Below are 12,530 nucleotides of genomic sequence, written 5' to 3' on the forward strand. Positions count from 1 at the left end.
AGATCAACTTTTACAGAACCTTTGAAAGGTTGAAGTTGGCAGGAACCTCTGGAGTCCACATGGTCTGACCCCCCTGCCCAAGCAGGACCACCTAGAGCTGGTTGCCCCGGGCCAAGCATGTCTGTGTGGCTTCTGACCGTCACCAAGGAGAGGGAGCCTTAACACCTCTTTGGGCAACCTGTACTTGGTCATCCTCACAGTAAAAAAACTTGGTGTTTTCACATAAACAACAGCAATTTTACTTAAACATCCCATTTTATGTGGGATGGATCTCCAAATGCTGATCCACTGTAATGTCCAGCTGAAGTCTGTGTGTAGCTTTTTCAGTTGTGTGTACCAAGAAGGATCAGGAGTGTTTCTTTATTGCAGAGGTAATTATTTATTGTGGGCTATGCTGAAGAAGGCGCTATGCTCAAGAGAGTGCATAATGCCATGGTGGTTTAATGCCATGCTTCCTTCACCGCTGGTGAGAGGCATTTGTGTGTCTCATAATGGGTCCACTCACAAACTTCAGCTGTGGATTTATGAAGGAATCAGTTTATGCAGAAGATGCCCTGAATTCCCAATAGAGTGGAAGTATGAATCTGGCTCACTTAGGCTTGGTCAGTTTTCAGTGATTGCTCAGTTGCTCATACACCCAGTGGAACATAAAGCTTTAGCTCACTGCCCTGCTTCCCAAGGTAGCAGAATGCCACAACAGGAGCTTCCACTGCTCCCAGCATGTGATGGGCAGGGGAAAGTTCAGGCAAGGTATCTCTAACATCCCAGCCTGGAGCAGAGTCCATTGTTAGAGAAGCCTGGGTCTGTCCCTTCAGACATTGTCACCAGCCTGGGGCTGGTCACCACAAGAATGGTGACCATTCTTGGACCTCTTGAACTAAACCAGTGCAGTAGTTGTGGAGTCCAACTTGACACTTCTAATGGGAAGTCCAAGTTTGGTCATTTATCTACTATGGACTAGTAGTGCCTAACACAGAATGTTTTGAAGTTGCACATAGTTGAGCCTCCCACTGAAGTCTTTGGCTAAGTAAGGTGAGGAAGGGGTTATCTTTGTTATTTGTTCTCTGTTAACCTCTGTGTCATCCAGCAGGAACATAAGAAGTTACCTGATGTTCATTTTTCCCGAGAAGCTTGAAAATTAGGTATTTTTTCTTTATTTACATAATTTCTGCTTGACTGGCTGAGTATGTAACTGCTTGCTGCATACTTGCTTGTTCACTTAGAACCCAACAAGTGTTAGGTTATTGTTTTTTCTTTATCTTTTTCTTCCCCCATAGACAGCACTCAAGCATTCACTTTGGACTTTGGAGAGTGAAAGCTCTCCCCCTCAAGCTTCACCCTGCCAAATATCTTCATGGGCTTTGCAAACAAGAAAAATAAGCTTAATTTGATCCATTTGTCCCCTCAAGCCATGTTTTCTCTCCAGAGAGGTTTAGAGCGGTGCCACATGTCTGTGCTCTCCCGTGCACAAAAGAACTGCACGCACCAGTTCTTTTCCAGCTGATGTCCAAATGTTATGGAAACTCCAGATAAGCAAAGTAATGGCAGATGTCAGAGGATGATGCTTGAAAAGTGAAGAGTGGTTTGGATTTTATTAAGGGTCCTGACTGCATGGAAAGGAAAGCAGGAGAGCATAGAGAGAAAAGTAGCTGAAGTATTCAAAGGCTCACAAAGTAACAGTGATCCAGAGCAGCGTTCTGTGGACAGGAGATCAGCTGTCATCTCCACATGGGACAGCTTCAGCCAAAGAATCTCCTTCTGAACACCACAGCTCCCGTGACACAAATTTAGCTAAAAGCCAAGCTTTTGTTCATTCTGCCACTCGGGGAAGAATTCTGTAGGTAGCTTTGTACCATTTGAAGGCACTGCTGGCCTGAGGGTGCTGTTGCACTGCCTGCACCTTGCCCTGACAGCTGCACCAGAAGCTCCCACTGCTCTGGAGCAGGGCAGTTCTTTGTCCCACACAGACCAGCTCGACTGTGTGACCAGGGCATGGCCACGCTACTGTTTTTGGGCTTGGTTGTCTGGGAACCTTGGTCTGAGGAGCAAAGGGGAGAAATGGAGGTGAGGAAGACGATGGCAAAGCCATCGAGCCCTACACCTGTGCCAAGGGCACTGAGCTCTTAGGCACTGCCAGGCAGCAGAGTGTGTTTGTGCAGGTGTGTCTGTTAAATGGAGAATTGATTTTTTCCCAGCCTCCTCCATTTCCTGCCTACAGATGGCATTGGATTGCAATTTGATTGCCAGTAATTACATGGACTTCACTGAAGACACATACTTAGACACTTCACTTAGACTGGTTTTATGAAATGTTTCCATTAAAACATAACCCATCCCTTCTGTAGAGGTTTCAGTGTAAGAGATTGGACTGTGTTCTCACATTCCCTGTACAACATATTCTCAGCAATAATTTTCTTGTTAAAGCACAGAAATTACTATATGTAACCCAACAATTACATACTGCTGCTATGGAAGCCATAGCTCAATGTGAGGGAAGCGGATCTTTAGTTACAACTTACAATTTTCTTTATTTATCCACATCTCACAGGATAGCCAAAAAACTTGTTGGCCTGTCAGAATGGAAATACATACAAACACACACAAATAAGGATTGTGAGGTAGGTGAAAAGTCACCCAGATGGAAGCAAACAAAAAAAAAAACCCAATACTGATTTCGATCATGTTGTGTTTCCTTACCAGTAAGGGAAAGGAACAGAATTTGGTCAGTTAAAGTAGATGGATCTTTAATTTTTGTGTAATTGGAAGCCTCTGTGTATCAGGGGAGGGGAGCTGCTCCCAGCTGCCATTTATGGTGAGGATGCTGGGTGTCACTCATCTCCTCAGGGTCAGAATGTTTGCACCATCAGTTTTAAAATCTGAAGAGCCTCAGCAGAGGCTTGCAGGAGGCCAGTGAGCCTGTTTGAAGGTATGTACTTATTCTTGTGAAAGCTTTTCCTCCTCTTTTCACTACACAGAGGCTTCAATTTGTCACCCACTGAAGCTACCTGGGGAAGAAGGGTAAAAAAATAGGAATACATGATATGGATGTGCAGGAATGGCCCTTCTGCAGAACAGCAGCAGCACTTGCTGGTGCTGCTTGGTGGCTGCACATTGACTCTGGCAGCTGCCCTGGCAGAGCACAGCCTGCACCAGCAGCGTTGTGGTGACAGATGGGCTTTGGTTGTGGGGTTTTTGGATGCCTGTGTGTGTCTAGTGCAGACTGTTGGATTTGCTCTTCACTTGGGGGGTGCCAGGTACCCCTTCAGCAGCTGAGGTACCGCTTGTTCTTCTTTGCTGAGCTGCACCAGCCCGGCCACGGGGCTTGGGGCTCATCTGGTCTTTCCTATCCATCTGCTCTGGGAAGTCTCCCTTTCCTGCTTTGCTCCCATGGAGACGTGGGAGAGCCTGGCTGGTATCCTTGACAGCCTCCGTGTGTTACGCTGTCAGTCATGGGGGACAGAGGGTGATAAAATACACAGGCACCAGAAAGCTTTTTTTAAATGAATTTTTTTAAGAAACTGCATACATCAGAGACAAACAATAATTTAAATACCATGCAGTTTCAGTATGTACAAAAACTAGGACATAGAGATCAGTTTAATTTTTTCTAGTTATTTACATCATTTTCATACAGCCATAATCTGTTAAATTACAATACTGGAAGATCACGATTGACAGCCACCACACTCACTCCTATACAAAGACAATCTATATACATACACTTGGATATCAACTGGAAAATGCAACTGGTGCAGGAGTAACTGGGACACACAGGAACACAGGGTATGTGCCCGTCACCTCCTCTTTGTTTACAGAAATTTTCCAAGCTCGAGCAGACTGAACACCTGGGAAAAATAATTTGTCCCCTTTTTCTTTCCTGATTTTTTTATTAGCCTAGTCATCTCCCATGGCTATTTATACAAAGTTATTTTATTTGCAGGCACGTTAGGGAGCCCCCATTCATGTATAACTTTGGGTTTCCACCTTGCCCATCTATTTGTATGAGTGCAAGCTTCACTAGACATGTTGGAAGTGCTCCCCCCTCTCTTGGTTTATAGTGTTTGCACTGCACAGGTGGTGCTGTAGAAATAAGGAAGGGTGAGCTTGGTGAGTAGTTGCAGTGATGACAACGCAGTGGTTACACATGTATTAGGATGAGACATTTGTGTAATGGCCTCACTAAATGGTTTCAGGTAACATAAAATAGCTAAAAGTCTATTATGTTCTTTTCCCTGCCTCTTCTTTCTCTTCTGATAATGCCCAGTGTGTTCACTAGGAATTGGCTAGACCCAAAAGTTGGCCTAACCCCTTCCCAGCAAAGCTGCAGCCTGAAGCTTCTTCAGCCTGCAAGTACCCAGCCAGTGGGGTGGAGGGTGGGCAAAAGCCACAATGCCCACATTCCCTCTGAGTCAGAATGGTGTCACCAGGTCCCTGCAACCCTCTGTTGGTGAAGTTGTGCCACTATTGGGCTTCCTCACCATCACTTTTCCCAAACAATCAAAACCTTTTTGTCTAGACGTTTTGGAACTGCTTTTTCAATCCCCACCACCTCCCTAGCCACCCCTTTGTCCCCATTTCTACTTCATTATTCCACAGGCTGCTGAATACAGCAGATGTCAAAATACTTGCACACTTTAAGTATTCAGAATTTGCTAGATACAACAAAAATGCTTCTATTCCTTGATTATTACCTCTGGAGATGGATTACCTCTGGAATAGTCATTTTTGTTCTGTGTTGACTTTTCCATTCTCTAAACCCGGTGTAATTTCTTTATTACCACTATTAATCTCCTTCCAATCAGAACGAGGATGACTCTGCTAATGCAGTGTTAGCAGGAATGCCGTCATTATGTCCTACACATAATCCGGGTCAAAGGAGAAAAATCATGACTGTTTGTTGTTTGGTTTTTTCCCTTTACTGCCAACAGAATCACAGCTCCTTTGCCATGATAGAGATGGCTTTCACAGATCAGAAAACAATTCTCAAGAAACCACATTTATAAAAAAAGGGACCAGCAGTTCCCCAGTCTGTGTGCAACTTTCCAGGGATGCCAGAGGTGGGCATGCACACTGAGGATGCAGTGCTGTGTTCAGGCCCTGACAGGAACGTTCCTGCTGTGGAATGCCTTGACAAAGGTTAACTTTGCAAACTACCCAGACCCACTGAAGCTAAAAGCAGATGAAGTGTCAGTTTGGTGATACTGCAGTGCCAAACACCTTGTATGGCTTCTTTTTCCTCCCCTTCCCCCTTTTCAGGAATAAGCTCTATTTCCGTCTGGGGAGAAATATGGCAATTCTTCCACTTCTGTCTGGTGTCTGCTCAGCTAGGAGTTAAGTAAAAAAACCCAAAATAAATAAGAAAAAAACCCAAAAAACCATGGCTGCATGGAGCTGTCTGGGGACAGCACAAAATCATGGGGCAAGGCTGAGTGTGGGAACTTGCTGAATGGTCAGAAGGGACCTGCCATGGGCTCACCGGGATGAAGGTGCTGGAGAATTTTTGGCCATCAGCCAGGACTTGGCTGTTATGTATCTCAGACAGTACTCAAGGGTTTATTTTGGGTGTCAGACTGGCAGTGTGGGCACTGCTTGGGGCTGTGCCCGCGAGGGACAGTGGCAGTGTCCAGAGTGAACATTCCCCTGGGAACTCCAGCACTAACAATGGACAGACAGCAGCAGCCTGCGACTTCCACCTCCCTCCTCTTAAATTTGTTAATAAAAATTAAACAAACCCTCACCTTTCCCTCCCACTAGCCTACCAAGTCCTGTGATTCCTGTCACCACTGCTCCTTAAACAGCGTCCCTTCCATTTCACAGTGATCCTCTACGCTAGAGATGCCAGGGCAGGTGTGAGATCCATGCTGGGAACACAAGGATTTATAGTTCAAAACAGCTCTGTTCCAGAGCTCTTTGCTAAAACAGTGCAGTCTGTGCAGTTAAAAGCATAAAGGCTTTCTTTCCTTGTTTTAGAGCTCTGATACAGTCTCGTACCTGGTGTGCATACGAATATGAATGAATTTATAAACACAAACTGAGGTTTTCATGTTTCACTACATACATCAGTAGTGAAGGCTTTCACTACTGATGAACTTCTATCTTAAGCAAGTGCAAACTGGTGATACAGGGATCATGGTGTGTTTCCTCAGGAATCATTACCCAGTCTGGGAAGCACCAGAAAGCACCTGGTTTTTACTCTCCTTTGATGTTCCATCCTACAACAGCCAATGCTCATTTAAGAACTAATAATCCACAGCATTGCGAGGATGTGAATATGAATGAATTTATAAACACGAACTGAGGTTTTCATGACAATAACCCCAAAGCAGTGCATTCCTGGCTGGTAGTGCTCTGCCTCTGCTGCACTGAGCTGATAACACTGCACATTGAAGGCTTTCACTACTGATGAACTTCTATCTTAAGCAAGTGCAAACTGGTGATACAGGGATCATGGTGTGTTTCCTCAGGAATCATTACCCAGTCTGGGAAGCACCAGAAAGCACCTGGTTTTTACTCTCCTTTGATGTTCCATCCTACAACAGCCAATGCTCATTTAATAACTAATAATCCACAGCATTGCGAGGATGGCCACGGATGAGAATGAAAAGCTTTTGCTTCTCTCTGCTGGAGGCCCAATCTGCGAGGCACTGAGTGCCACCACCAAGCACAGATGCAGGGCGTCACCCTCGCTGTCGGGGTTTTTGGGGTGGGCTGGGTGCTAGAGCCACTCCATGGGCTACGTGCAGGTCCTTTGGCCGTACTCCTGCATCCAGAGGAGTGAGGTGAGGCCTGAGAAGAGGCAGGAGTGTTGGCACTACACTGCACTGCACTTGAGCATTAAATGCTCAAGTGTGAGAGGCGTCTCAGCCTGCAATCAGTGAAGGGCAATGTAAGCATGGAACAGGGGGAGCTGGACAGAGAGCACAGAAGAGAGGATAGATACATGGAAGACAGTGAGAAAGGAAAAATTAGTAAAAGAATAACAGAAATAACTATTCTGTAGTAAAAAAACTTTGGCCTCTCCGTTTAAACTGTCAAAGGACAATAGCTATTGTGGAAGAAAAGGTGTCCTGGAATAATTATCTGGAACTTCTTACAGTCATGTTGCTGCAGTGCTTTCAGACACTGTCCCAAAACATGGCATAGTAGCATCCTGTAAGAACTTGAAAGGAATCCTGACAATGTCTGCCCCAGCTTGCTGGCATTATGCTAGTTAAGGACTTAATTCTGGAAGGTGATGGCCTAAGTTCAGAAAAGCACTTTATTGTGTTCAGGTTCAATTAAGCCTCTTAGACATATTCTTGAAAGCAGAGAGGCTGTGTGTGCTTCCTTGCTGTAGAGCACACACTTAAGTTGGCAAGTAAACCAGGCCCAGAGTGACCAGCTCTCTGAGCTCTGCTTGGTCAGTTTGTGTGTTAAACCACTATAACAAAAATAAGTTAGAACCAGTAAATTCAGAGCACCTCTGAATTGCTGTCCTTATGCCTCAGCTGTGGGTAGCAGTGACAAGTCCCACCATCCATAAGAATGCCCCAGACTCCTTTTGGTAGGCCAGGTAACACACCTTGTCGTGCTTTGCTCAGTGTGAGTTTAGGATCACTTCTTGAGACACCTGGTAGAGAGACAATAGATATCCTCCATGGAACCTCCCGCCCCTCCTGTTGCGTGTCCCTCTGCAGAGCCGGAGGGGAATCCCAGCCTTTCCTGCTGCCGGGGGCACGTTGGCTCTCACACAGTCACAAGGTTTGGGTGTAAGACAAACTACAAGCGGAGCAGATGCCATGCAGTGACTATGAAGAGATGGGCTTTTGCTTGTGGGTTCTCAGCGTTCTTGTCACTTACTGCTAATGGGCTCACAACCCGGGTTTAGAAAATTGTACTTGAAAGAGATGGAAAACAAACAGTTGCTAGAAGTGAAGCAGCCTTCAGTAGGGAGTCCTGTTCTTCAGAGGATTTTTCTGCTTGGAAGCTGAATTATGTCTACTGACTGGCTGTGAACTTCTCCAGGGAAAGAAATGCCTCTCTAGTCAGATGATATTCACAGATGGGCCAGCCCATGGAGAGTTTCGCTCCTTCACCATCCTCATAAGGTGCTCTCAGCTTGAAAGGGGTGTTTGGTGTAAGTGCTTTAGTGCCATAGGGACTCATCTTTTGGAGACTTCACCCAGGCCAAGTGATTCCCTGAACATCGTCTCAGGGCTCTCTAGGGTTGATGACAGAGGCTTGTCAGGATGAGGGGTGCCTGAAGACAACAATGGTTGCACCACCAGCTGGGCTTGAACACATATGGCAAATCCACATGCCGGGAAAGTCCTATACACAGACGCCAAGTCTTGGCACGATTTCCCACCAGGGGTATTTTCTGTTACTGAAGCTTGAACCAGCAGGTCTGATGATGCTGCAGTACTCATCACATGTAAATACAATTCTCCTTTTTTTTTTAATATTTATTTTTCTACTTTTTTTTTTTCTTTTTTTTTTTTAAAAAGGCAGTTCGGAAGATTTACATTGTACGTAACAGGGAAGTGAATAATACCAGCACTTATGGTTCCTTTTAGTTATGTTTTGAAGATGGCATAGTAGTCAGGTAGAATTGATCTGCTACGGTCTATGAAACCTAATACCCAAGGGGAAAAAAAAAAAAAAAGAGAAACAGTAAGATAATATCCTCACATGTATATTGCACATAAAAAAATTAGGAGAACTAATTGTAACAGTGACACCATTAGGCAGTTCAATTCCTGCAGCATTGACATCAGCCATGCTAGCAAGAGGACCCCAAACAGACAGACACTCACACTTCCTTGGCCCTTGCCAGACTCACAGTTCATAGTCATAAGCTGTTTGCACCAAAATCTACCAGAGACATTCATACACTTCGGGTCCACCCTATGGAATCCCTGAGTGGACAATAGCAGATCAGCTCACCCTCTTCCAGGCCATACAAGGCCTGACTCCACAAAAATTGTGCGGTTTAGGCAAACCTTATACTATTCTGTCAGAAAGATTTACATACAGTTTAACCATGATTATTCCTTAATGTTGGAGGCTAAAGAGACAAATGGAGCTAAAATGGCCACCCTTCCTACAAGGCACCTTGTGTCGGAAGACCTTGGTTTGTCAGATCTGCAAATACACATTTTTTAAGCTTTGATTTTTTACTCTATTATGAATTAATTAATGTGTCCCACTAGTAAAGTGACACATTCTTTGCTCTTGCCACTGCTTAATGACATGAAAAGCTCATTACCTTGCTAATGACTTTAGAATGGTGATTTATTTAAGTTTATTTAAGGGAAATACTCTCTTTTGTTTAAGCATGCTTCCTTCAAGTGCGTTTTCCCAAAGCCACTTGTGGAACCAGCAAATCCTGCTGTTCTTCAGCAAAGCTTATTCCAGTGTCTGTTATATGAGCTGTGGCTCTCAGCCTGGCCCAGAATTACTGAGTCCAAACTGCTCAGTGGTTTTCGGGTAGAAATTTTAAAGGGTCACTGCTTACTCCAACACTGGAAGAGAAGGATAATACTGTGCAGAAATCTGTGAAAGCCAAGCAGCCAGACAGACTTCTGGAAAACTAAACCAGTCTGTGTGTTATGGGATGCTAAAGGCCTCATGGAATTCAACGGAGCTCTCAATGGAGCTTGACTACTTGCAGCAACACCCCCTTTAAAACAGCTTTGTCCTTTCTACATTTGTCACCTTGCCCTGGAGGAGCCAAATGTCCCTCAAAGGCTCAGTCACTGGGGTCAACAGATCTTGGTCAACTGTACATGCTACGGCTTCTCCCAGACCTTGTGGCTCAGGAGCAGCTGGCTTGTCTCTAGCATCACTCCATCACTACAAACCCCAGTGCAACCAGCCTAGCACATGCTAGGATGGAGAAGGGAGATCGTTTCTGCAAGGTAATGTATGCATAATACATGCGGCGAATTTTAATATAATTATTAATTTATACACATAAAAATCTTCTAATACAAAATTTATTTTGCCTTAAGCTTTTCTGTATTTTTCCTAAAAGGACCGCCTGCATTTTTCATGAGCGTGGAACTGATGAACACATTAATACAAGGGCAGCTCCAGTTTCGCACCAGATCTCACTGTCACTTGTCTTCAGTACCCAACACTTGTTTTTAAAGTCTGAAGTGTTGATTTACAAAGACCTAACTTCAGCCCTAACCCATCAGAGAGGACAGTGGCTGGTTTGGGTTCATGGATAATTCATTCAGTCTCTACTTTTAAAACTAAAAAGAAGCCCAAGGTGTAAATAATAGTGCCTCTCTTACAGCCTGGATCTTGCCATGCATCATGCGTGGCCAGGTGTGGAGCACAAGAAGAGAGATCTGTGGGTGGGACTGCGTGGTGTGGAACAGCTGCACACACAGCAGGGCTCAGTGTACACTCACTCAGACTTTGCTACGTGCTCTACAAGGGTTCCCTGTCCTCCTTCTGACACCAACTCCTTTTTAAAACTTTTAATCTCAGAAGAACGGATATGCAGCACGATGATTTAAAAAAACCCCCCAGGTTATACTTCATTAAATGGCACGTGCCTGCATAACTCCACATAATGGGGCAGCACGTGTTTGTCTGTGTGAGTTGCTTTTACAGCCTGTAATTCTAAATGTTGTCTAGACCTCATGGTGTGTTCACTGCATGTTGGAGAAACAGCTGCCAGCTTTGATTTTCTTTTGAAAACAACAGTATTCATTTATAGTCTTAAAAAATTAATCTCTCAGCTTACCTTGTTAGATGCCTACTTAATTCATGAACTTCCATTTCAGAGCTTTTAAATTCATTAAGCTCTTTTCGAATGGCTGCCTGCAAAGGACAAAGAAACTCATAAATGTATAAATGAGAGAGATCAAAATAAGGTCACTTTGTTCTCAAAACAGTATATTAAAAGTAAAGCAGAGAGATAACATTATCAGAGAGACAAAGACAAACACAAAGACTTTAAAATGTGAAAAGGAACAGAGATAAGCATGTTCTAAATCACATAAAGGGAAGAGAGAAATGCTTTGGTGGAATGGCTCAATTTGAAAACATATCACAGACAATGCAGGTACAGAACCCACTTCTGGCTTATTATGTAAACATTTACATGTACAAAATCCAAATTAGCACAAGCATGAGAAAAAAAAAAAATCACTGCAGTTTGTGCAACACTGTGATCTGTTCCAGAGCTGAACTGTGACTAGACCCAACCCAGATCCTGACAGACTTGTGTTTGAGATGTCTTCTGCCCTTATTGGTCCTGAATTTCCTCAGGTGTGGTTACCTAAAGTGACTGATCTTACTTGGGAAGGAAAGAGGCTCCCTGCCCTCTACTCTGCCTCAGTGTGCTGCTCTGCCCTGCTCCTCCCTTCTGACCAAGCTGTACTGTTTATTGAAGTGATTTGGCAGGAAACCTGCCATGGCGTGGTGGTGTTCAGCCTCTGTGGCTTGTCTGTAAGGGGAAAGAAAACCAGGGGGCACTGGCAGGAAGAGAAATACTGAAGAATAAAAAACCAGAGGGGGTGACTTGGAGGGACTCAGCTGCATGGTAGAGATGGTGCTCAGCAGAAATGGCTCAAGTCCCAAGCTCAGGGTCAAGAGCTCTGACAGCTCTGTGATATTTGTTGCTCAGAAGAGGTTTCACTGTGAGCATTTGGAGTGGATGCATGAGGTGTCTGCTGCAGCCAAACCGTCCCATAGGTCCGAGGTGTGTGCACTGCCTTTCTGTGTGATGTTGAAAACATTAGAATCAGAGGTGGAAAGGGGTGCTCCAGTAAGTGGTACTGGTGTCTGTCAGGAATTTTTCTCAGTGAAGGAAATCTAAACCATTATGAGTAGCACAAGCCCAAAACAGGACTTTTGCAACAGCCACTGCTGCAGTCAGCAACTACCTTTGCTTTGACAAACCCTAAGTGATGGATTTTGCAAGTGTTTTTGTACAGAAAAGGCCCTTTTTGCTCCTTCTCCACAGCTTTGGTTTCTTATTTCCCTTAGAAGTGCCTGTCAGGCGCTGCCTCATCCATCAGGACAGAGTGATGGCTATGCAGCAGCTCCTGGTCTGCCTTCAGCAGAGCAATCTGCCACTGAAGTGACTGTGCAGGAGGCCACAGGGGTGGTTGACTCCCACAGGGACTGAGATCTATTCCCCCCTCCATCCCTCATCTGTTGGAGAGACGCAAAAATGCCCTTTTCCTTCCCTGAGAGTCAGACCTGCTAAAGACAAACTCTGACTGAAGGCAGTTCCCTCCACCCAGCACACTGAGCAAGTTTTACTGGCAAACAGAAAAGCCCATTGCTAAAATCTGTTTTTGCAGTAAATCTAGTCAGTGCTGACCAATGAAGACAGCTACTGAATAACAGCTCTGGAAGAAAATAATCCTGTCTGGGATGATGTGGCTTTGTTTCAATTTCTCTGGCTGTTTTTTCCAACACTGGATATAGTGTTGAGGAAAAGCAGGTCACCTGAATGACAGAAATCAGAATACTGCGCACAGCACCCAAAAAATTCCAATCTATCTGCTTCCTTGTGCCCTAAAAGG

At 44.7% G+C, this 12,530-nt stretch overlaps 1 protein-coding gene across 1 annotated transcript in view; it reads right to left on the reverse strand.

Moving 5' to 3' along the window:
- Nucleotides 1-8,482: 8,482 nt before the first annotated feature.
- PHACTR1 (phosphatase and actin regulator 1) overlaps nucleotides 8,483-12,530 on the reverse strand; it is a 294,715-nt gene continuing 290,667 nt past the window's right edge. Inside the window, exons 15-16 of the mRNA XM_041413189.1 lie at nucleotides 10,739-10,815; nucleotides 8,483-8,614 (exon numbers count right to left, since the gene is read on the reverse strand). Of these exons, the coding sequence (XP_041269123.1) occupies nucleotides 8,599-8,614; nucleotides 10,739-10,815 (93 nt within the window). The 3' untranslated portion in view covers nucleotides 8,483-8,598. The remainder of the gene's footprint in view (nucleotides 8,615-10,738; nucleotides 10,816-12,530) is intronic.

This window comes from Onychostruthus taczanowskii, unplaced genomic scaffold, assembly GCF_017590055.1.
Source record: "Onychostruthus taczanowskii isolate IOZ18803 unplaced genomic scaffold, ASM1759005v1 scaffold40, whole genome shotgun sequence".
Classification (NCBI taxonomy): domain Eukaryota; kingdom Metazoa; phylum Chordata; class Aves; order Passeriformes; family Passeridae; genus Onychostruthus; species Onychostruthus taczanowskii.